This window comes from Bombus impatiens, unplaced genomic scaffold (genome assembly GCF_000188095.3).
Source record: "Bombus impatiens unplaced genomic scaffold, BIMP_2.2 scf_0640, whole genome shotgun sequence".
NCBI lineage: Eukaryota > Metazoa > Arthropoda > Insecta > Hymenoptera > Apidae > Bombus > Bombus impatiens.
This window is the reverse complement of record NT_177059.1, coordinates 242,494-269,537: the sequence shown is the minus strand read 5'-3', so window position 1 is coordinate 269,537 and position 27,044 is coordinate 242,494. Positions and strand designations below refer to the sequence as shown.

The 27,044-nt window shown below is 36.0% G+C and overlaps 1 protein-coding gene across 2 annotated transcripts in view; it reads left to right on the top strand.

Moving 5' to 3' along the window:
• LOC100749846 (lachesin-like) overlaps nt 1–27,044 on the top strand; it is a 259,868-nt gene that overhangs the window by 230,641 nt on the left and 2,183 nt on the right. Inside the window, exons 4-8 of one of the 2 annotated variants that reach the window (XM_003491911.4) lie at nt 7,647–7,805; nt 12,550–12,678; nt 13,528–13,665; nt 17,987–18,136; nt 19,241–19,285. In XM_003491911.4, the coding sequence (XP_003491959.1) occupies nt 7,647–7,805; nt 12,550–12,678; nt 13,528–13,665; nt 17,987–18,136; nt 19,241–19,285 (621 nt within the window). The remainder of the gene's footprint in view (nt 1–7,646; nt 7,806–12,549; nt 12,679–13,527; nt 13,666–17,986; nt 18,137–19,240; nt 19,286–27,044) is intronic. The other variant, XM_012389385.3, reaches the window with a different exon arrangement.

Here is a 27,044-nt window from a genome sequence, read left to right as displayed (position 1 = left end):
AAATGAAATAAACGAAACAGATTCAGATCGATTCAGTTGGTTGATCTTTTTCGATAAAAGCTATTTATCGTCTAGCTTGCCGTAGAACGTCGCAAAACGACGTATTCGTATAAATACATTCTACATTCTGTCTGCAAATAAAAGCTCCGATAAATAAAATTTTCGATTTTCTATTTAAATCGTTTGTACTTGATTGATCGATTACAGGCTTATCTTCGTTAGTAATGCTACGGAAATATTTAAGAGGGATTGACACAAAGCCAACATATTAGTCAGACGGGAATATACTTTTCGTAATCGAACGCGTAATTGGAAGCTTCTTTGTTACGAATATATTACGTTACCGCAGATGGTCAAACGTATTAATCCGAAGATGAAGAAATATATCGTCACACCAGAGACGCATTTATAGCGTTTTGAGATGACAAAGACGATCGCTGTAGCTAAACGGAATAGCCATTCTATATTTAGATCGTTAGGTGAATAGGAGTAATTCTTCGGGGCTCCGTTGAATAACCCAGAACAATGTCAATTACGTTTACGATAAGAGTAAAATAACTCTGTAACTTTAAATATTCGCCATATATTTTCCCATTATACACGTAACAATTCGAGGTTGTTCGTGCGCCGGTAGTTACTTGTCCGTTTCGATCCCTCTTACGTCGCGTTGCGTATAAATTCTAATTTTTTAGTTACATTTTGCCTTTAACACACACTTTAACTTTCAAATGCTTGATCATCCGTATCAATACCGGCCTATGCGAATATTTCATATTTACAGCCCGGAATTGTAGCTACGCTATATTTTCCTGTTATCGTTCTATCCAACTGGCTAACCAATTTTGTCGCTTCTAAAACAATAGCATTTCGCGAGTAAATTTTCCTATCATATAGCGGAAATAGGGAATTATAATCGTAAATATCATAGCTAAAGTTGTTCAAGATGTAAACGGTGGCAAACAATCAGGATTTAAATTTGTCGATCTTATATTAAACTAAAAATACTGCATATTAACCAATACTTTTGTTACAATTATTATAAAACGAAATTGGCTCGATCATCGGCCATGGATTCAATTAAATCTAAATACAACCTAGCGACGCGAACAAAAGTGGAAGCTAGCGGACTTCCGTGTGCCAAAGCAACCACTTGTAAACGTCATTCTCGCTTAATCTTTGACGGCGAAAGCATCGCACCATCTGGAAAAAGCAACTTCGCTGCCGGGATCTAAATAGAACGTTCAAACTGCGAGTAAATATCACGAAACCGTCGTTACGACTGGCATGGCGGGATCGGACGTAGCATCGGGAAACTAAACGCGAAGCTGTACGTTAATCTCGAACGCGCTTCCTTCGCGCGTTGGCTTTCGTCGTTTCGACGGAGTACCGCGTGTCTCCGTATCTAATTCGATCGCATCGAGTTAGCAGGTGTTAGGTAGCCAGCGGGTTTGAAACAGCGCGTGTACGTCACCGTAAGGTTAGAGGGTAAGCGTACGAGTTGGAACGAGCGTATGGACGTTTCGTGAGCACTGCGAGGGAAACGAACGCGGGGAGGAAGAGAGTGGTAGAACGGCAGAGTGAACGGAGATAGCGTACAAGTGGGAGGGCATCGATAGACTAACCGGGTGGCTTTGACCCGCCAATTCAGCATCACCCATACGGGTACTCAACCGCAAATCGAGTTCCGGCCGTAGGGCGGAATAAAATCGACTTCATCCCCCGAACGACCCTTCGCCCTCCACCTGTTCTCTCCTTTCCCTGCTAACCGCACTAGCTTCCGGCCGATTCGCATGTAGGCGAATCCGGTAAGACATTACTCGCCAGGGACGCGTTTATTCGACGCTCTGGGAGGAAAAGCAAGCTGGAAAGAAAGAACGGAGGAGAGAGTCAGCGCGCCTATAATCGACATAGGCGAATAGAAGATAGCGAGATGTCTAGTTGCTCGATGCATGTGTATTTATAATATCGTATATCCGTCTATGATACGCGAGTGTGCGCTTTCGCTTTAGATAGATCCCAGAGAAAATTGCCTTCCGACCTATTACATTTTTAATGCTGAATCCGCTTTCAAATTGTTAATCGGTGAATTCATTTTTACGTTAATTCGCATTTGTTTCTTTATCTCGAACCATCTAGCTATACAGCTTAATCGACGATAATAGACAAAGCGTGTTCTTCTCTTCTAAATTCCTTGGAAACGATTAAATGAAAACCAATCTTCGGTACATAAAGATCTATCAGCACGCACGATGTAGAAGAATGTATGTACATGTGAAATATCCAGGGCGAATTACACGTCGTTATATTGCTATATTTAATATATCAAACAAATCTCTCATTACATTAGTTAGATTCCATCTGTTTAACTGTAGTCGTAAAAATATGAATTTGAAGAAATACCCGCGGTCTACTGATAACAGCCACCTATTCGGTTTCCTGAAATTTTTATCTGCTGCTCTATGCTACTCTATGCGTACATAACGCGATATAAAAAAGTAAAATTTAACCGCAACGGTTAATCGCCGGCAAAAAATACGAACCGCCGAATCCTACAAATTCCGTAGAAATGTAAAAAAACGATAGGACATAAAGGACTTGTCTGTCTATGAACAAGTTCGGTACATGGAAACGATCCAACGTAGGAACTCTCGGTTCCGCAAATGGCAAGCTAAATGCAAAGCCCGTTTCCGTTGTCGACAAAAGTAAACGGCGGTGCGTTTGGGGTTTGAAGAGTCACCCCGTTGGACAGGAGACACACGGAGGTCAAGTTAAAAGAGCCGGATTTTAATTGTTCCAACTGGAAGTCTCGGGGCCAGAGGAGATTCACGGGGATCCGTTACGATTTTGTCTCCGTTGATGTTGTAGCTGCGTCGGTTACCGTTATCGTTCTCCTCTTTATTACGCGTATCGTACGGTCTCTTCGCTTACGCGAATGCACGGAGTTATCCGCCGTGTATTTTACTCCCGTCCGTGTAATATACGCGCCGTATGAACGAATGCGCGTACGACGTAGTAGAATTTATGGCTGAACAGATATACTTAGCCGGCGTGGACGGCGTTGAGTGTAACTCGGGGGCACGTTATTGTTGCGTTAAGTGTTACGACAACCGGTGAAACTCGTTCCGTAAACGGAATGCGAATGAGAGAGGGATAGATTTATCGCTTCGAAAATACGGGAACGCCGACCGTATGTACACGCGAACACGAATTTCCGGCCACCGAATGGAACACCGATTGATTTCCCCGTTTGTCATTTTATGAATCTCGTTGTGTTTCGTTTTACGTAGCGAGGCTGACACGTGTTCGCTCGAAGCTTATGACGCTCCGGTGCTAAACAGTACCGCTGGGTGATAACAAAATTGATGTCTGGCCAAGTAGTACGACACGATAATAACATGGACGATGAAAAGAAACGAGAAAGCGAAGATTACGCTTTATCATAGTATTTCAACGCGATATTGACTTTACAATTTTCATTTTTACTCTATATAATACGCTTACATAATACATCTCGTACGTAATACCTTATACATACATATATATCGTACAGTATACAGTACAGTAATGTATAGTAATCACTGTATAACCAGAAACATGTTTATTCGTTTAAATATTAGGTAAAAAAGTAAAATTATCAAGCTGTATTATAATAGCTGTAATATTATAATTATTAACGTCAACCAGTCTGTGTGGACACCAGATATAATTGATAAATAATTCATAAAAATCTATCTCGCTATTCTATATGACTTTCTTCTTACTTGTATGAACGCTTCGATATCATAAATTCTAAATACCTCAGAATGATATTAAAGGTACATTTTAATAAATAATTAATCTTTAATATACAATATATGCGTATACTTTACATTTATTTTAATTTATCCTTTTAATTTATTTTTCTAACTTATTCCGGAAATTTGCTGTATTAGCTTGCTAGTTCTACGCGCTTCTATATTTTTAGATTTACTCTTTCCTCGACATGTGCCGTATCAAGTTACTAGTTTTACGCGTTTCTATACTTTTAAATTTACTCTTCCCTCGGAATGTGCCGTATCAAGTTGCTGGTTCTACGTTCCTATATCTTTTTCTTTTTTTCTTTCTGGAAAAGCCCGCCCCTTACGCGATACACACACGAATCACATAAATTTACGTAATAGCAAGCAAATCTCCGCATGTACGATGATTGTGTAGATACAAGGCTAAAAGGTGTTACGGTTTTATGAACGCGCTTGTATGGCTCTTCATACGCCGAAAGAAAACATTCTCTCGTGTATTAATTAATAATTCTCGATTAAATACAAACACGTAGTCACGCAAGAACAGAGGCGATGGAGATTCAGATCTCCTTGTATGCGGGACGTCACGCATGACCTAATGCGATGTTGGATGGCACGGGGTCAGTGTGATGTCAACTTGTAAAAATAACCGGTGGACCGGACGATTTCGCACCTTTGCAACGATTTTCGTACGTTTTCTTCGTTATACGATCTTTGAAAATTGCGAATTTATCGCTTATACGCGTATATCTGGAGGTTCGTATTTACTGGTTTCACTTCATACATATTTTTATATTATACACTCACGAAAAAAAAGGAGATTAATTATAAAAAATAATAAATTTAACATATATTCCCTTGAATGTTTCTTCGTGCACGAAACGAGTCCTGTTATCCTAAAATTGTTATCTATTTAACCATGAAATAAATTGGTAAAATGCAGAAGTACCGTTACTATTACTGCGATAATGCTAAACGTTTTACCGACGATACATCGTCCAATATCGTAAAACGAATCACGTAGACACGTATGTTTATGATCCGACGTAACAGATCATTACCGCTGATAAATCTGAATTTATGTTTCGTAAACTGAAAACAGGTTGCAATTTTATTTCCGCAAAACACCTGCTGACCCCGTTACGAGAAACGATACAAAATGTACAATACAAAGCTAGAAACTGCGCTTGTAAAAGTATCAAACGTTCTCTCCGGCACAATGTCGGTACTCGACAAAGGTGGAGACGTGGAATGCGATGGTAGAATCATGGCTCGGAATTATAAAGAATAATTTACGACTACTTGAAATTAAGATAGCGATGCTAATAAATCTGAATTCTCTGCAGGCGAAATTACGAGCATCGAGACAAAAGAAGCTTCCGCATTATGAAAGAAATTTATTCGTTTAAGCGATAAACTCGCAGCTGTTCCATAGATCGACTCGTACGATTCTAAATGAAATTTGCTACGTTTCTATAGGTATCGTAACTGTTGGAAACCGAATTACGAAGCAAACGTAATCGCGAGTTCATACTTCTTATCTTGGATATACGTCTGCACGTAGATTTAAAAGGATACGTCAGCTCGAATGGCACGAATGTTCGAAGAAGCCTTCTGTGCGCGCGCGGGTTGTGTGCTTACCCTTTGACCGAAATTCCGATTTCTTTTGTCGCGAATATCACAGAGATGACAATTTTCTGTTCCACGAACGTACAAAGAATACTCACTGCGAATAAACAAAATAATTTTAAACCCGACGTTTTTAACTAGTTGTTCTAAATTATCGCGTGGATCTTTTTAAACTTTTACAAATTTTAACATAACCAGGATAAATACGATACGTTTATTTTTATCGGTCGAACGTAACTTTTAATTATTAACCTCTTGAAACATACGCATTTGTTAGAGACAATCGTTGTTTTTTGTAAATTTAGATGGAACTTCTGGTATTAATTATTAGAAATTAATGATACTTTTTTATTACGATGTAAATGTATTTTTTCCTCTGATTATCTTGTACAGGAAGATAAATGTTTTTCGTGCAATATTATCGTCGATACAAATCTATATACACGTTAAAAAATGTATTTTTCTTGATATCTTTGTTAAATGATATCATCACGGAGAATTTTATATAAATGTTTTATATTCGACAGCTTTGTTTCTCTCTGTCCTGGCAAGTCCTCGTTCCGCTTATAAAGCCGACGTTGCCTTATTAATTATTAATACACGTTGATTGGCTAGTTTTCACGAAATCAAATTACCAATCAGCGTGTCTTGTATAGGTCGCTTTCTCCCTTCCCACGAGCTCCTATCCAGGGGTGGGCAATTTTCCGCGGTGATGAGTGGTGGCTACTTTTTAGCGACATCGCGGCGGAGAAATTCTCCAAACTTTTACCGTTACAAACTGACCCTTTGGAATTTCTGCTTTACGATGCATACGTAGAAGATTGAGAGCTAGGCGCGAAACTCTAAAAAAAAAAACCCCTAAACGATACTAAGCGCCGTCCATGCACGGTATCAAACCGCAACAATCGTAAACCGTGTCAAAAAACTAACATCCTTTTTACGTTAAAAATATAGATATGGCCAATTTTAATTTACGCGATAAAATAATAAATACGTAATAAAGTCGTGCACTCTGTAAAATACCCCAATTGCGTGAACAAATCGCGCGGCTGTTACAGAAAAAGATATGGAAATTAAAATTCCTTAAACCTGACTCTTACTGTGCAACAATTTCGTCGTTGTTTCGTCCAGTGTGAGGAAAATGTATTTAAATTCGTAAGATACTCGGTTAAATGTTATTTGATTTAGTTTATATCAAGTAAACCTACAACTTTTACATCATCTTCTATATATAAAATTACTTTATTGCCATATCCGGATAACGAGTACATTTTTCTAAGAGTGGTTAGTCTTTTATCTTTTCAGGGGAAACAGATTGCCGTATAATTCAAGGGGCTGAAACAATATTAGCGATAAAACTATAATCTTCGGTTAATCGGGGAAATTTTTTCTTCAACGCAATTTGTGATATGACGCGCACTGGAAACAGGATATGACTTGGCAACGTGTAAGTTGTCAGAGTGGAAAAGAGGGATATAATGCATAGCAGTGAGAAATAGGTCGCAAAGGGAAACGGATCGTTTATTGTCAGACGTATTTTGCAACTAGAGAGAAGCTACGATATTATAAGCGCAGGAGCTATTTCAAAGTCAAAAGATTTCGTCGCATTTAACGCGCGTATTATTATTAAAAATAGTGCATAGATCCAGAGAATTTAAATGTTTTTAATATAATGTATCGATATGTCGATAGAACGTTTAATATAATACGAGATCTTTGAATTAACGTTAAAAGCGATAACATTGATCTGTTCGTAAAATTTTTATTTTCCTTCTTCGTAGCTCTCCAGAAGGTTTCACGAAATCAATTATTAATTATTAATTTATGTGAAACTATTATTTTACTCTTTACGTCGTGTCGTTTTTCTGTCCAAAAATAAATTATTCGTTTAAAGAGTCGAAGGAAAGAGTTCAAAGTTTTCTTTAAATAATCATTATCGATATCGAAATCGAAAAGTACTATTATCTCTATATTTCAGTTTGTAAATTCCTAATATTAGTTGTAACGCGCAACGTATTAAATGTCCGATTTTGTTAGATGAATGTTCTAAATTGCTTCTTCCAATAATTGTATGAAATGTATCGTTATACATCGCTCTAAGCCGAGGATTTTTCTTCGCATTCGCCACGATCATTTCAAGATTCGATAAAGTATTTTAAGTCTCGCATAATTTGTATTGTATGACGCAGATGTAATAGTATCACGCGTGACAATTCTATCTACCTTTATTTTTTCAAGTTCCTCCAAATATTCTGGACTATTCAACGAGCACAGACATGGTGGTACCAGAAGGCAGTAAAGTGACTTTGCACTGCGAAGCGACGGGATCACCGGCACCTAACATCACCTGGCGACGCGAGGATGGCCAATTAATACCCTTGGCAAATGGACGAAAAGGTCGGTTTAATCCTTACCAGAGTTTACGTTGACCAATAATTCAAAAAATACATTTTAAATAGTTTCAAATTCATCCATGAACAAAAGTAATATCGTAAACGATACAACGAATACGTGACATCGATATTATCTTGATTGTTAAAAAGCTCACAATTTCTAACAATTTTCATAATTCTTTCTCTACCCTATTTTACTTTACTTTCTCTACTCTATCGTTTATTAATTTTTTAAAACCGTTGAAACAAAGTTTCGAAAAGTCGTAACAAAGAATGCACAGTGTTCTGCGCAATAATCTCTTCGCGAAGAATCAAATTGACTCTCGGATAAAGAAACAGGAAGGATGCTATGAAAGTGTGAATTTATCGTTAAAGATAAAACTCGCTATCTATCATCGGTTATTCCGTTCGATCTAATTATTCGAAAGCCAATATTTTTGCGATCTAGTCGCGCGTTCAATTACATCGCGTAGAAAATTCATCGACATATGCGCGACAGCGATATCGTGCATTATACTCGAATGTTTACGCTTATCCACAAGTGTCGGTACGCGTTACAAGCATTACGTTTCGTGTAATCGCGTAATCATGCAATCGCGTAACAACTTTCACTCTGTATGAGCAAACTGAAGATTTTCAAGTACCGGTGTTAAGCTGCAGAAGCATATTCGCCAGATTCGCTGTAACCGAGTCTTGTAATCTCCAGTGAGAGCAAACACACCGCGTTCGAGCAAGGCCAATAGGTTAGAGGCTGGTGATACGTTTGCATAGGTGGGGAAGATCTGCTATATTTGCATTGAAATTGGCAAACACCGGCAGATTGCTATGCGTACCGAGTTTCGCGTGGCTGACTTTTGCGTCCGACAATGAAACACCGAATGGGTTGTGACCGACGTTTGTTCAAACGCCACCACCTTGCCCGCTATGTAATTTCATCTTTCGTATCTTAAATAACGATCAACGAGCGATCGACGATACGAGTCTGTCAGAAGCGAAATCGATCAACTTCGCTTCTCGTAAATGTCTCACTTTCGTTAATCAAATACGCGACAAATATTTCATTCGTAAGCAAGAAAACACTCGCTTCTATCGTTTCAATTATTCAAATGAAAATATGAGACAAGTACTAGTAACTTGCAAAATAAATTGAGACAATAACGTTTATCTAGTACAACGTATATTTGCTACAGCCTCGCCGTTTCTTCTCCTTTCCAACTTATTCCATCGATGAATATTCCGAGCGATCGATACGGCGATCAGAGATTACGCGATAAGTACGTATTCGATCGTAGCTGTCGATGACTCGTCCCCTAATTTTATTTTATTATCTACGACTTACGTTCTCTTTGCTCGCAAAGATAAAACGAATTACGACCGATTCGGCTTCTCATTGTAATTCGAAGATCGAGGCCCGTCTCGATCGTCGTACAATAGATTGTTCGCTATCAACGAGATCAAAGATCGAGAGTGCAAAAGCGAAGGCTGTATTTTATTCTTTTAGATTCTTTAAGATTTCAATAGAAAATTTGGCTGTACGAAGGATTTGTTTCGATTCGAGAAATGATTTTCGAGAACTATAATCTATTTGATTGGAAGACGATTGAAATAAGGTTCCTCGTAAAAAGTAAAATAAATACGCATATCGTTTTAAAGCTTTTATCGCGATATTTACGCTGTTTGCTATTTACGTCGGTCTGTAAATGTTGTTTAAAGATACTATTTATTTAGCTCAAAACTAAAGTAGACAGAACCGGGACAAAGGGAAACACCGAGGCACAGTGAAATATCGTTTTCTACACGCTGCTAGTAGTAATAGATACTTCGCAAAAAGAATCCAATATTATTCGCGACATTATATTTGTGTTAGTGATATAAAGTCTTTAGGGTTTTTATCGAAAATTTAAACGTTTCACGTATCTATTTTATTTTTAGATAAATGGTGTTTCATCTACATAAATATATATAAATGGTATTCTTTCTCAGCTCATTATCGTCGTTCGGACGATATACAGAGCGTTGTTTTTCATTTTTTCGCGAATAAGTTACCATATATTCTTCGTAAGCTTTCGTTTCATAAAGATAATTTAATAAAAGTAATTTTCCACCGTCTTATTTACTTTATAATTTACTTTCCATTTTACACTTTACATTTTGCATTTTATATTTTACATTTAATTCGTTAATGTTTACTTTACTTTTACCTCACCAACGCGGAAACGTTGTTACAACAAATTTGTTAAACAAATACTTAATCAAGTTTTATAGCAAAGAAGTTTTTATATTGTTTCGTGCGCTTTTAGATTTTATAAAACTTTTCTTGCTTCTGTCCCTTTTATCCTTTTTGTTATTTTATTTTGTTGTTTCACTTTGTTCCATATCCCACCACATCTCATAGTCTGCCAACAATAACATCGCCATCGTATTTTCAGATACACGGAACGATAGCGAACGCATACCTATCGTTGCAGAAAATTTCAGACGTTATAATATTTAAATAAGTCCAATATTGTATTATAACGCGTATCTACGGTAGTACTCTATCCATTTGAACGACATTTATCGGAACAAAATTTTAGTTAATGCCAGATTAATTGAAATTTTATGCTGGTTAATTCGCTTATCCGAACGTGACCTCCTGTTGTGTAAACGAAAAACGATAGGTAGCGAAGAAAATCGGCCAACTTTCACTATACGAACTGCAATTATGTAAACTGTTTGTTCTCGAGTGGTCGACAAATTCGGATGCATCGAATTCGGAAATCGTAGTGGGATATTGCTCTGGAAATTTCGTCGAAACGAAATTCAATGATAAAACGTTTTAAACGCGTGAGCCGCGTGACCGATTAATTGCGATTTGTTTCGCAAGAAATGTAACGAAGGGCTGGGCTGGTCACTGGTTACTCGTTAGGTTTCGGCCAGTTTTCGTTCTTTCGTATTTGACGTCGTTCAGTTTGTTAGCTGGGCACAAATATTCCGCTAGATTTAATCGTGGTTACACGACGTACGTAGACTACCCAGACTTTCGGATAAGTAAACTGAATTTGCCGACCTGTAGCTGGACAAGACAACACCAAAACTGTGTTACTGCCGGTTGTCTGTTTCCTGCAAATATCCGTTTGACCTTTGACCATATGAACGAAAAATTTCATTTTATATAGCTGTCGAAACTAATTTTCTAGTAGCGCAACACGCGAGATTTAGACTTTAAACAATTGTTTGCGTTCCGTCAGAGAAACAATTTCGCTGAACGCAGAAATAGCGAAACAAAGAAATAAATTAATTTTATACGATATAATATATTCGATATAAATCGATAAACGAACAAAGGCTGACATTAAATAAAAAGATCAAGTAATCGGGTATTAAATGATAAATGTGAGAAATTCCTCGTTTAGGTAGTAAAAAGTTTTTAAATTATTATGTTTTTATGTAATCGCATAATCCACAAGATATCGTTAAATTAGATTTTATACGATACATGTATATAATATATAATAATATATGTAAAGCAATTAAGAGAAAAGTTTGTTTTTTCAGACAGACGAATTTTCCAAAACCTTTCAGCGTTCGACTGCGAATTTGAAGTTTTGCGCTACTTTACGTTCTTTACGATGACGTTCCGTTAAAAACATTCGACATTCGATATGTATATATATGTATATTATTCACGATACAGTTTACACTTTTCGATGTTATCTATCGCTTTGAATAAAAATTAATACTCTGTGAAATTGGAAAAAAAATGTGACTTTAAAAATTATATTAAAATTGGGGAGAAAATTTGTGAACTCAGCTATGCTTTTGATTACTTTGCAAAACAAATTATAGGAGAAAATTTCGACGTAGTTTTCATCGTATTGCAGGTAGTACTGCCGGGAAATATACTGACGCTGAAAAAGTTGTTCTAGCCCATTTCAAAAACTTCATGCTCGTATACCAAACTGTCTGAAAGTGTAACTTCACCGAAACTTCCCGGAAAAAAGGCGTACATTCAGGAAGCTTCAACGAGCAGTATCACGCCACTCTATATGTGAAATCTGTTTAATCGAAAATAGCGTACGTAAATATCAATTTCAAGAAGAGATACGTTATATGTAAAAATTCGTTTCTTTTGCCATGTACACTGTGTTCCAGCATTTTCTGATCAAATTTTCTCAGAATGTTCTAGCAACAAGACGCTGTAGTAAGAATAAAAAAAAAAAAAAATATGAAGGGAATGTCACTTACCATAGTGGTGCAATACCATCCGCTACTACTTCCATATTACTACATTTTCATGGATAATTTCATCTCTACCGATATCGACGACTTCTTTCTCCTTCTTCCGTCCTTTCGCTTCCGAAATACTTATTATTTTTGAATGTCCAACTTACAGGTAACAGGGCATTGTCGGTTTCAGTTCTTTTTTTATCCAATAAGATCAGAAGAAATCGTATTATTAACATTTTATCAAATTTATGGTATAAAGTAGAACGCAAAGACAATGCAAGGTTTCAGATTTTTTGTTTTTCTAATTCGTAAAAACGTGCGGATGCTTGATACGACGAAAGCAATGTTGACTTTTATTGAACAAAATATAATTTTATACGACAGCTTATTTTAAAATATTTGAATTTTAAGTAACGTTAGAAAACGTTATATTTAAAAACGGATACCAATTTCCATGTAAAGATTAGATTTATACCGTATACCGTTTAGCGTGCGCTCGAACGAGTTAAGCTTAACTATCGTTAAAATTTATTTTACAGCGCAGAGTGTCGAAGGACCAAATTTTAACATTTCTAAAGTAAATCGGTTACATATGGGCTTCTACCTTTGCATCGCATCGAATGGCGTGCCACCATCAGTTAGTAAAAGAATTATGCTGACTGTTCAATGTAAGTACATATCATCAATAGCCGATTAAAATCTCCTTTGATTCTTTCGCTATTGGAATTTCGCTATGTATATACATACATCGAGCAACGTACATTAATACAATATAATATAAGATAAGTAATTATTTGCTGAAAAACACGTGCCATATAATACAAAAATATCTTTATCTCCACTCGTGCAATATATACCATACAATGCCGTAATTAATATTACCATTCATATCCATATTAGAAGAAAAATATATTTAATGATCAAAGTAGGCAAAGCATTTAGCTGTTCAACTCCGTATCTTATTAGTCTAATAATCCGATAAGACGCGTTAACACGTCACTGAGATTCCGAATTTCTTGAATACTTGAATAATTTCTTTGCTTAGAAACCATCTATCTTTTTACCTGTCTTTCGCGTAAAATTAACCTGTTCCATATATACATACACACATATATATATATATATATATATATATATATATTTGCAAGGATCAAGAGCGACTCGATCGGAATTAATTTGACTTCGTTATCTTTTAATTCCACGATTAAGTACGTACATATGAAACAGGGACAGTCCGCTTAACGGATTATTAATTTCGATATCAAAAGATCTCTCTTATTTTAAAACCACCATAGCGAAAGAATTTAAAGCGAATCTTCTCAAATTCTTATTCTCTATTTTGGACATGATTAATTAGCAAAAAAACTTGAATCAAGTCGTTCCATCGTTATGTCGTGCTTTCTACTATTCGTCCGCAATTTATCAGCCACGGCGATAAAATGCAAAAGCTAAGCGAACGCGAAGGGAAAAGCAAACGTTTATTTACGCGATGTGCAGATCCGTCTTTCTTCTTCCAGTTCCACCCATGATTTCGGTGCAGAATCAATTGGTGGGCGCTCAGGAGGGACAACAGTTGACTCTGGAGTGCCACTCGGAGGCTTATCCTAAATCCATCAATTATTGGACAAGGGATAAGGACGAGATAGTTCCACAAGGTAGATTAAAACGACGATTCACCGTTTATTTTCTCCAGCAGTCGTTTATGCAAAACTTCCGATAGCCTTCAACCTGGTCTTTCCAAGGTGTAATCGCGTATCCGCGTACACTCTTCTTGCATTTATCTTCCAAGGAAGGAGAAGAAAAAGAAAAAGAAGAAGAAGAAGAAGAAGGAAAAGAGAGTAATTGGTTGTAAGGAGACCTTTGAATAACGAAAGCTTCGTACCAAACGCATAAACACGCGTGGAAGGAAGCGCGAATATAAACGTTCAGCTTCGCTTTATGTCAGGGCAGCTATAAAAGGCAGCTTTAGTACTCTTCATCGATCCACCTTTCCTTTCAGATCCTCGTATTTTCCTCGTATCACGATCTCCGCTCGTTTAGTGGTTTCCGTCAAATACATTTTGCAAGTCCATCCTTTCCTAACTGTGTGTAAGGTCGTGCGTCAGCAACCTCCATGCTGGCCGAATTTATTTTCTTTCAATTGCCACTTCCATCGTCAGATACTCGATCGATCTTCCGGTCGTCCATTTGAATTACACCAATTTTTTTGTATTTTTTCAGTATACTCTGAATGTTTTGAACCGTTGGTTTTGCTAGAATTTCGGTATTAACGAGAGTCGATCTATGTCGGTCACGATAAACAAGAGACAAGTATTATGAAATAAAAACCGAATCTTACAAATGCGTCGATTTCAAAAAATATGTTAACGTCATGGTTTTTGATGAAAGAAATTTAGATAAATAATCTATGCTCTGTACATCGTAGTAGTCGGTCTATGTTTTTGTTATTTACTGTATATGCAGGTATGTACGTGGGCCCTAACTTGCACAATTGAAATAATATTATCAACGTAAATACTAGCCAGTTACGAAGTATCGGTATTGATAAATCTTGTTCTATAACGACGATAAATTTAGTAATAAAGGAAATTAAATTCTACGAATTAGCAGAAATTTGATCGTCGATATAGAATTAGAAAATTGTAACTGAAAAGCCCAGATGACCAATAATTTCTAACTTGTACATTCGCCGATATTATTAGTAGGTTGTTATGCAATGATTATAGTTTAATTCCGTTTTCGCCCTGCACAGTTTATGTTACATATAATTTGCCGATACCTTGAAATATTCTCTGCGACTTTACAATCGACTTGGAAACCTCTTTACATGTATATGGATCGATGCGTCGATTGAAAAACCGAATCGACTGTCTAATGCGTTTATCCGGCTGATACATCACGCGCCTAACCAAATGTTTCGTCTGATTTAGTTTTCAGTGGGTTGTTCGAACAGAATTAGCTTTTGAATAATGCATGAGAGTCGAAGCAGGACGTTAGAAGTATAACATGATTTCATCTGGCATTTACGAGAAGAGTCGAGGATGCGTGTATGTATATGAAGACCGAAGCGTCAACGTGTGGCCTTTTCCGCTGTCTTTATTACGTCGATAACCTTGTTGATATTTGCATCTGTATCGAAGGCAATAATAATACTTGCAACGTGAATTTTGATGCCGCAATCTGGTTGCTACACAATTTCCACCGTCGTTATGCTCGATGATGCGTCATATTTTTTTTTACTGCGCATTTTTTAAAGTCGACGAAGTACCAAGGATGAAAGATCGAGAGATTTAAGCACGATACGTCTTAATTTGCCAGGTGCCGATAACGCTAACAGCGTTGAACTGATCTCTTTGTTAAGCGAATTCAATTCAATACAAGTACAAGCAATTTTTGTCAATGTACATTTACTCCTCGCTTAATATTTTCTTGCGTAAATATGAATTTCAAACGTAGGAGCTTCGTATATCGAATAATTCAAAGATCGAAATATTCCAAAAACCTAAATGCCTCTCGCTGTAATTACAGTTTCGATCGATACTTTACCTTGGAACTTACCATTGGAACGAATAAGAAATTCGTTTCTTTCCTTTTATTTCTACTGCTTGCGCTTTGAAATTTTTATCTACAGCTTTCCATGTAACTTTTCCGTAGCATCTCGTCGATTTTCGTTTTACTTGTTCTTTATACGGACGAAAATTGACGCTACTACGATAATTGGAATGCGAACGACGATAATAATCGTTACTTAGCAGAAAATATTTAGCTTATTCTCGGAAAATGATCGTTCGTGCTTATCGAAGCATGGTTCGAGGCATCGTCATTGCGATTGTAGAATTCGGTTATCCGGCTCGGTAAACGTAAAATTCATTCGAGATTCTCAAAGAGATTCCCAAATAGCAAACTGTTTTTAACCATGGGAAACTGAATCGTGGACATCGCCGGTAGTTATTCACCTCGCAATCGTACTTTCCTTTCATTATTTCGCTTTGCATCCACGTAGCCTTTCTATTCGCGTAAGATAGCTACCATCGTTCGATAGAATCTCGAATCTCACCAGTCGGAGAACGGAAACGTCTCTGAATGGTGTCGATCTAAACAGAAATCACGTTAACTTAGACTGCTGCACGACGAATACTAAAATAAGCTGGCCCATCTTTCAAACTGATTGAACTATTGTGACGTTCGTTCGAAAGACGCTGAAATTTCTATACTCGTTTTGCACGGTACACGACCATTTCCGTAAAAAAACGGCGAGCGAAGAGTTATTTATTATCTATCGGATCGATCGTCACGACTTGTCGTCGTTTTAAGATGACCACGTGGTTACGAGGCGCCAGTATTTCGTTAGAAATGGAACTAACCTGCCGATTTTATGATCGTAATTTGCCGATGATAATCGACGATACGATTTATAAACTGACTTATTTTTTATACTTTCTCGTAATCGCAACATTACGAGCTTTTTAAATTCATCGTACGATGGTCTACGTACAGTACAGTCGGTACCTTGGCCTGACGACAATATGAAAATATATAGAATATTAGGCATAAGTAGAAATTCCTCTAAATTATGCTGACAGTGTTTACTATCGAACGTAATAATACAAGGGAAAGGAAGACACGGTCGCGCTCAACCGCGTAGAACGAAAATGAAAGGACAAATTAAGGAAAATACAGAGTAACGAATGAAATGTACAAAGCATAATCTGCTATGAAATTTCTTTCAACACAGAATCAACATTTTACCATGCTGTTTTCACGACTTAAAGAAACTGCTATGCTGTAAATGTGCGAGATAACTATCCTGAAAACAGTTTTTATAAGCGGTACCAAGCGGCAAAAAATATCAGTCGTTTAAATACATTTCGCTTTTCCATCGTTTTAGCGCCCACCAATTAAAGAACTGAACTTTTCTCTGTAAATTACGGTGTGTAGATGTTTTATTTCATGACCGTCTAGAAATCTAAACGGGTTGTTTCGCAAAAAAAGAAAAGACGAAAGCTTTTAATTGCAACCGAACACGTTTGATACACAGCGGTGAAATATTCGTTAGATACGAAACCGTAACACGCGCGGCACTCGCCATTCCACAAGACGATACACTAGATTTTGCTTATTAAAAATTTGCGTCTAACATCGTCTAACATACTACGTTATCGAAGGCAATTTGAATCGCTTCGAGAGGATACGTGAATTTGCACCAAAATACAAAAACACAAAAATACAAAGTTTCTCTTCTTTTTATACGTAATACATATAAATTGCGTATGCGTGCTCGAAATCGTAAAACAACGTAACAAATTCGATATGGACATTTCTTGCATGAAATTCAAATGCTCGATGATTTGTTATCATCGTAGAGATAACGTATTTAGACAAGTTTTACAACATTATCGACGTTTTACTAAATTCGATTTCGACGCATGATAGTTATCTCGTTAAAGCAAATTACAAATTTTATTCCATTTAATCGTATTTTGTTGATACGTACATATTTAACGTCAACTTCATCCCTAAGTAATTTGTCTTCGTACATATATGTTATTGTTACTCTACTTTACTTTATCCTAATCAATATATCGATTTAAATAATAATGTAATAAAATTACCTATTCGATTTAATAATTTTAAGTCGAATAGTGATCGTAATCGGAATTTCGATATTTATGTAATATTTTGTAAAATATTTTATACGATTCGCAAAATATTGCAATTTCAAATTTTAATACAATACTTCGGGAAATACGTTTCGTTAAATTGCAATAAAGTTTCGCACAAGTACCGAATAAATATTCCTTCGAATAAAATTTATTGATATATTCTTTATTTAATGTGGAATGAAGAATAAGATCCGCGTCAGCTGTATGTAGACTTCTATTTTAATAACGTGTCAAAATAATAAAGCGATATAATTTCAATAGTAATTAATGTCGACATCGATTCATGAATTGACAGGATTATAATTTCTTTCAGGAGGGAAATACGAGCCTGTACTATTGGACAACGCGTATAAAGTTCATATGAAATTAACGATAAGTTCCGTCAGTCCATCCGATTTTGGATCGTATAAGTGTGTGTCTAGAAATGCATTAGGAGACACCGATGGCACCATCAAAGTTTATCGTGAGTATAATTAAGTAATTTTCCAACATTCGTATAACATTATCTGTACACTGCCTGTATACGGAAACAAAATTTTACCGAATTTGCAACAAATCTTTATTTAAAAATACGTATCGTCTCAACGGCGCTTTAATTTTCTTTCGGCGCTTTATTATATTCTTTAGAACTACGAAAGGGTCGCATTATTTTTACAAATAGAAGCGATTTTACTGCTAATAAAGTAGAACGTCGATAAAATTTTCTGGATTTTGCAGACGATTTTTCAGCCTATAGTAAGACGAGCGGGCGGCTCATCTCGTTAAAACAACCACGCTTAAGGAAACTCATCGAAAATTACTTCCTAGTTGAAGCCTTTTGTTAAACTCTTTAAATACCTCGTAACGGTAGCTTTGTCGTGATATAAAATTTTATCAGAATAATCTCTTCGTGTTCTCAACACGTTTCTTCTAAAAACCAGATTTCATCGCTTCACCGTAATATCACGATAACAAATTTTATCTTTTTTTACTACAATTTTGAAGTTATCCTGCTTTTTATTAGAAATTACAGAATTATACCGTTGAAAGTATTCTCCATCGATCCGACGGTCGTGAAACTTGGTTTCCGATCATCCAGTACGTATCGTTTGGTCGGTTGATATCGAAGAGTATGACGTGATCTTTTATATTTTATATCGTTATTTTATAATATTCGTATGCTATCGCGACAAATAGCTCTTTTTATTTAAAGTCGTAGTTACACGAGACCTTTAAATTCTACGGAAAGAGATAAAATCTTTTGAATTTATTTATACAACGACAACGTATAACGTTTATACAATACAATTCTATTCTCTAAAATTCAATCTTGTATGTTGTTATAAAATTCTCCGCTGTTGTTTATACTCGTTACGCCTTAAAATATTAGCACCCGAATATCTCAATGTACATATTCTAAATAACCAATATATAGCCATATATGTATCTAACGATAAGACGTTTCGTCTGATCTAATCATCGTATCTGGTTGTATATATATAATATATATATATATATATATATAAATATATTTTAGTATAAATAATTTAATAAAATAATTATAATGTATCTTTTCTATATGTTTTAGCAATAACATCTTCGAACTCTACTGGTAGTAATACAAAATACAAAGGTAAATCCCTAGTTTACACTTTATTTTTCTTCGCCACGAATATTATTTATTTGAGAATCATAGTTTGTAAGATAGTACGATAATAAGATCAAAGGCAATAACAATAAGATCCAGGGGCAATTCTAAAAGTATGTGATATACATTTAGAAATTATCTTTGCCGCAAATTTGCCACCAAATCGATTTAGAAAAATTTATCTCGGCGAAATTTTGTTCAAAGCTTATATAACTTAATAAACATGCCACTAAACGTTACGTTTATTAATTACTCGAACTATTTCCGAGCATTAGCCTCGCTATATTAATACATGTCACGTACAAACATGCCTTTAAATCAGGAACAAATTATCAGTAATCCAAATAGTTGGTTAGGGAATAGAATCAATTTGGAGTGGTGTTAATGCATTAGTTGGTTCAAACATAATCACGACACAATTTGATACGCAAATGAGATTTCTTATCGCCAGTCTCTGGTAATATTAAAATTCCAATAAATTGTTACTTTGCGAACTCTTCCAACAAACTCGGTAATTTTTTGCTCAATTACAGTAATTTTACCGTTCTCGCATTACAATTGATTAAAACGTATAATTGGTTCAAAATGTTGCTTTAAACGATACTTATTGCTATAGAACGAAATTTTCAATTTCGTTATAATAGAAAAGACACGTACGTATATCTTATACTTCGATATCCCTTTTGTGGCATGACTTTCAACGCACGATACATTTTCCAAATAATATCGCATTTTTATCACGAAAGGCAACACTTGGTGGATTAACGATTTCGAAATCTACTTGTTATTATTCCGTTCGGTATTTTGCCTTTTTTTCTTTCTTTCTTTCTGTTTTATTTTTTCTTTTTTTTTCTTTTTTTTTTGTCAGTCTCAGGGAATCCAGATCGTCCGCGGTGTTGCTTTATTTTTTATGCTCCACACGCAAGCCAGAAATCGCTCGCTGTGTTATTGCTCGCTTTGTGTCGAGTAGTACTTTCCGAATGATGCAGCGTAACGTACTTGCGATGAAATAACGGGTCGCTGATTAATTAGATCGAGTGTCTGGTTTGTGCATGCCAATCCACTCAACGGATATTCTCTTGAATCACAACCTCTACAAAAGCTAGACACGAGTCCCTTGCTTTCACCGACGTAGCCCCCATCAAAGCTTATTTCGCCCTGGGATAATCGCGTGTCAGTTTCGAAAATAAAATTGCCTTTCCTCTGATGAGCCACAGGATAGCATCACCAGCGGTAATGTGGATCGAATCCACGTGGATTAGTTTTGTAAGGTAATAACTGGTCCGAAATTGTCCGAACTTTGTCGACCCAACTTTATTACGTTTACCATGCACAGCGCGGTAACATTTCGTTTTTTCACCAACTCCGATGAACCGAGTAACTCGGTTAAATTTCTTTTTTCTGTTTGTTTATTTCTTCGCGTTTGACGTTGATCGAACACTGGCAGAAGAACAAAGATATCAAAGGAATTTCAGCGTTCGTATTTGTCTCGCGTAATATCACAGTGACAACGCGGTATACACAGTGACAACTCCATTGGATAAAATACCAGTATACTTTTTGCGTAAATACAGTTTTATTACAAGTTTCTCGAATATTTCGAACTTTCCACGCGTTTTTGATGCGTCGAGATTAACGTGATATACGGCGACGAACATACATACGATAGCGTGTATAAATATTGCCAACATCTTTTTCGCAACTCGCGTGAAACTACTTATTTCACGGTTAATAATACGATTATGGTATAGAATAAAATATTCGCGAGTAGTAGTTATAGCTACGTTTCATTTCGCGATGCGTAACTGTCAAACTCGGCGGAAATGCGCCTCCATTTACCTAATTCGTATCGCTTACCGATTTAATACTAGAATATGTTTCGATTACGTCGGATTCGTTTATCGTGGAAGCAAACAAACGAGGTTATTCGACCATAGTCAGATGCCGTTCGACGATTGTTTGTCAGTTAGCAATCGTGTTACTAAGCTTTGTCGATTTCTGGTAAACAAATCGACACTTTTATATCAGTGCAACGTGTACTCTACTGGCGTCACCTTCGATATCGATTTTGTTTACCGTTGGTACACCGTCCGATGTCAGTATCCTTCGTAGCTGTATAAAACGTACTAGTATCCTCTGTGTGTAAATTGAATTGGCCGTTTAAGGCTATCGAAGGATAAATCCCACGATATCGTTTGGTCACTCTGTCGCTGTATCTCGACCCTATTGTTTGCTTTAAAGCCACGAACCACAACTTTGCAGATATACGCCTATTTCGTTGCAAATGTATGGCGTTGTAACACTTGAACCAAACTGAGGCATATAAATGGAGAGGACGCGTCAAGATATAACGCCTCCTTCGTACATCAGATCGATCGAAAAATTCTATTGCCAGTCATTTTCCTTATTATATTTACATTTCTGTTGCGAGATTTCCACACAAATCGCAGTTAAGTCTATATCTCTGTTTTAACGACGAAAGTAAAAGCTATAGATAAAAGCGAAGCACCTAATATCGCTGAACAAATCATCCGTTGTTGAAATAACAAAGTTCATCTCGTATTTGCAATTACGGATAACGAAACTTGCTACAGAGACAGCTTTCACAATCGTCCTTAGACAGCCTGAAATCATTACGAGACTGTGTGACGAAATATCGAGGAAATATATTCGATACTTTGATAGGTCCATCGGTAGAGATACGGATTTTAAGTGAATAAAAATGGCACGGCACATCGACGAATCTGGTATAAACCCACCTTAAAAATTATTTTACTCGATGTTTACGCGTTAAGTCTCTGTGAAATACAAACGTTGGCAAAGTCGGATTTTGCTGCGAAAAATTCACAGAGATCTGTGCGTGTAACTCTTGAAAGTCTCTCCAAGGACAGTTCAGGTTCAACATGATCGCGACGCTCGTTTTTCAAGTCGAGACGGAACCATTTCTGTGTGAAATCGCGAATGAATAGGAACCGCCGTGTCAGATTTACAAGCTCACCATCTCATTTGCTTTCGACAGGCAGCTGGTTGCGAAAAAGACGTACAAAAGTCGATAGAACCCGTTTCAGAGGAGCTAGACGTTTAGAAGAACGCCTCTATAAAAAGCCACGGTTGAATGCCATTTTGAACTTACACCTTGTTCATCAAACCCTTTTCCCTACGAGCAGAATGCCAGGCTTTTGCTAAACTTCCAGTTCGTTTTTCAATACACGCGCAAATTTCCGAAAATCCTACGAATATTCAACGTTCTATCTTACATGAATTATAAATTCTTACGTGGTTTGTAATAGCTTCTTCATCCAAGTTTTATACTTTTCGATAAAACGTCGATTCTCCCTATTATACCTTTTTATATTTACATTTAAAATTTATCTATTTTATATAATCAATTTTCCCAATTTTCCCTCTAATATAATTCCAAAGCTATTACTAGAATTCGCGCAACGTTTGAAATAAAATGCTACGTAATGTTTGAAATTGATGGGACAGAGGAAAATTTAGGGGAAAGATTGGATTAATTTAGTACGATGACGGAAGTTAAATCGTAAACGAAGAATAAAATATTCGATGGAAGAATTTCTTTCTTTCGCTTTTTTAGCGTATCTGTAGTATACATATTTCTGCATATTTCTATCTGTAGCGTTCTTTTAGAAAAATCTAACTTTTTATACGTATATCTTGCCCGAAGATAACATATAGCACGTAGCTGTATTAAATAGTAATAAAACTTGCGAAATCAGTTTTAAATATTTCAAATTTACCGTTTCAATTAATATCGAGCATTTTAGTAAAAGGTGTTCGTTCATTTCTCGATAATAATAAAACGGATGCGTGTAACGGATGAACTACGCTTTTATATAACTGAAATATTCGTGGATCGACCGTTTTGATATTTGCAACAAATTATTGTCAATAGTGTCGATAGTTATCAACTTGAACAATGCGTATGAATAGTTGCGCATTCTATCGCTAGTTTCTGAACAACTTTGGACAACTTATTCGCGATTTCTATCCGGAGCAACTAAATTCGGCCGTGTTTTTTAAACTACCTCTTGCAGAGAATATTTTTTTCACCACTTCATAATGCTGGAATATTCGACAGAAATATAAATGCGCGCAAATACGAAGAAGTATGACTGGATAAAATTTTGATCGTACAAAGAAATACTGTACGTAACGGTATTGAAAATTATACCCTACAAATCGAGATTGTATCGTATCATAGTATTTTAACAGTTCATACAGAACACGAGATTCTATTTCGTACAAATAAATCTCACGAAACTGACTTTTAAGTTTGATTTTCAAATATTTCAAATATCGTTCTATCCAATATCGAAAACATCAAGAAAAATAGTTCTAATTGAAAGATGTAGAAATAATCGCTGTACATATAATAGCGATATTAAATGGTATTAAATATTTGAAATTAAAATATTTTGAAATTTTTATTTTGTATATAACGCGAACACAAAAATTTCCGACCCGTTAAAATAGTTTGCGCGTGCTTCAACTTTTCATCGTACGTTTCATCATAGTTGGAGTCATATTTTATTGGTAAAAATTTTAAATACGGAGGAGTATGTACGAATGTCGTATTAAAATACTTTGCCGTTAATCGTATCCTAACGTAGAATTACTAGGCTGCGAATGTTCGCGCAAATACATAGTTTTACGAACGCGATCGATTAAAAAATAGTAAAATCCAAGCACAGATTAGTTTCAGTCTCTAAATATTATAAAAAATCTTACCTCGGATACTTTATATAGTATTGTACATTATTGTTATCGTATATTATTACGCGTTCTATGCATTTTTGTACATTTAAATTTACATAAATTTATAATATTACATCATATATATATATATACACACACACATATGCAACTTCCCTCAGCTATATCACCCGATATACCTTTATGTCTATTATCTTCTTTCCCTTTGAACCAGTTCCGTACGGAGCTTCTTTTCATTTATACCACATTTACATTTTCTCAGGGATTTTCTTTGAAAAATGAACAATGGAAGGATTTCTTCATTTTCATAATCTCGTACCTACTGGATGATTTATAATTCGGGTATGTTTAAATAACCTCTTGAGAACGCTATTTGATATAATTACACAGGGAGTAAAAGCTCATTGTTTTTCCTAGTTAATATTCAAGTTGTAATCCATCGTAAATCGATGTAAATTTATTACTAAATTATTATGTTTAGTCAACATTGTGTATTTATCTGTAAATTATGTACTATCTAAGCGTATATACGCGTATATATTTATGTATATCGATCGAAAAAGTGTAATGTTATTAATCATATGAATATTTTTTGGATATTTATACTTGCTCGATCGCTTGTTAAGATTGAAATTCTTTTATTAATATTCGGATGATTAATTTCATCGGACGGAGAACACGGGTAGAATAATTTTAGTGTCAACGTCTCTATTACTTTGCTTCGATCGATTTGAATTTAATACTCAATAGGCACGTTTCTTAACAACAAGGGATACCATTCACTTTTCTATTTCATGAATACTCTCTTTCTCTCTCTCTCTCTCTCACTCTGTTCTATTGTAATGAAAAATCCAGGATTTATTATTGGCTCAGTGTCCAGCCGCATTTGCGTGTACACTCGAAGGCCGGAAATCGATATATGCAAAATATTTTGATGCTAACAGATTGAGAGGCGACGTTGCGTTCGATGGAAGATTTATAGAGCCGTTTCGAGCCATAGGTCAACTTTATTGAACTCTGTCCACTCTTCTCTGCACGAGTACCTGCTTCGGGATTTAGAGCAAATATCGCAGTATTACCAACGAACAAAATCACGAGAATGAAATGTGACGCGCTGCTATTCAACTATTAAACGTTCGATGTCTAAGCCAAGCTTCGATTCCGCGATCGGCTTTCGGTAGTTTCTTTCGGAAAGGAAAGTCTAAAAAATCCTTTCCATTCTACGAACGTCCATAGGCGTTAAATACATTTTACTTCTTTGCTTTACGAAGATACATGTTGGCGGGAAAAAGTCAATCGTTGCGTAACACAGACGCAGCCTATGTACATTCGACACTTGCAATTATTTTCTTTCGACAAAGATATGCTTTGTAGTAGAATCTTCCTTGGGATTGAAAAATTGGCGAATTTACTTTATTTAGATTGGATTCCTAAGCAGCGGAACACTCGCTGGTTTTATAGAAAACACGACGATCGATTTAGTTAATTAGATAATTAGAAAAAGGTAAAAAATTTTAGATTTCTGAAAGATAGCGGCCTAAAAACAATTCTATATGATTAAGCCTGAAATCTGAATTCGGAATCTGAATCTATTTATAGGGACGTTTGGCATTAGACGCGATAGGAAAAACCAGTGATACAAATAACGAGACTATATGAAACAGCGGATGAATATACACCGGTATCCTTGGCGATACAGTTTCGTCAACGTGCATATGTGAAAAGACTTGACGATAAAAGTTGCTTTTCGCTTTCCTCGTATAAAAGCCAAAAAATCGATGGAGCTGAAACGTGGCGGAGGTAGTCGTGCAGAGGCCAGTTTTTTAAGATTATTTCTGCGCTATTCGTTCACCATCTTTATAAAGACACGAAAAACGTACTCGCGCATAGATTAAGCCCTCGAAAAGGTTAATCGCGTTAGCTCTTGCCACGAGACAATGAAATCTCCCAATTAGAATTGCCGCTGATGCCAGAAGCAATTGGAAGAGAATAGCGATTGACGATTGCTCGCTTTGAAACGTTGTATCGATGCCGATAGGTATCGCTTCGAGTATTTATACACAGACAACTTTCAAAGAAAAACAGCACGTATGGTCCTAGCACCGTTTGCAATTTCTATATTCAAGATCATCCGAAAATCATAATCGATACGTACATTCGATAAATAAAATGGATATAAAAAATAATATAAAGAATAAATTTTCTTTACTCTATAGCGTTCACTGATTTTTCGCGCAAAAACATGGCCGATAATTTTGTTTAAATGTTTAGAACAGAGAAATGATAACATTTAACGCAAAACGTATCTTCTTTGGAAAATGCCAATGAACTTGTATTCTGTTTATTCTTCGACCTTTTATTCGATTTTGTTTTGTTCGATTCGCGGATAAAAATATTAAAACAAACGAAAAGAAATATGAGTGGATCGAACAACATGAAAGAGAATACACGGAAGTTTCAAATGAGTGAGAATTTAGCGAGAATCTTTTATCAAGGCACAAAGGAACGTGCCAATTATGTCTCGATCGTTGCGTCGATCTACGTTGGTTTATCCTGTCGTTTCGCAACCACCTCCTGTTCTTAACTTCTTCCCTCGTTACTTGAGAAAATACGCAGCTCTAAGATGCATTTTTCACTGTGACAAACGAACTTAGATTTGAACTTCGACAAAACGTCCGATCGATTTTCCGGTTGCAGCGAAAAGGCAACCACGGTTTTCCATTTTCATTCGTATTTAACGTCAACTCTGGTTCAAGCTGTTTACTTGAAAAAACCGGATAAAAATGCAACGATTCCTTTTTCTCTCTCACCTATTTGTTCTTCTTTGAGGAGAAATGGACGACAAACTAGAGTATGGAACGCAGAATATCTTGAAACGTTGAAAAAGACAAAAAGATGATAAAACGATAAAGGAAGCAATTTATATTACGATCTATCTAATACGTTAGAGATATAACGTGTATTCCATTCTGAAGGACATTTTTTTTTTTTTTTTTTTTTTTTTTAA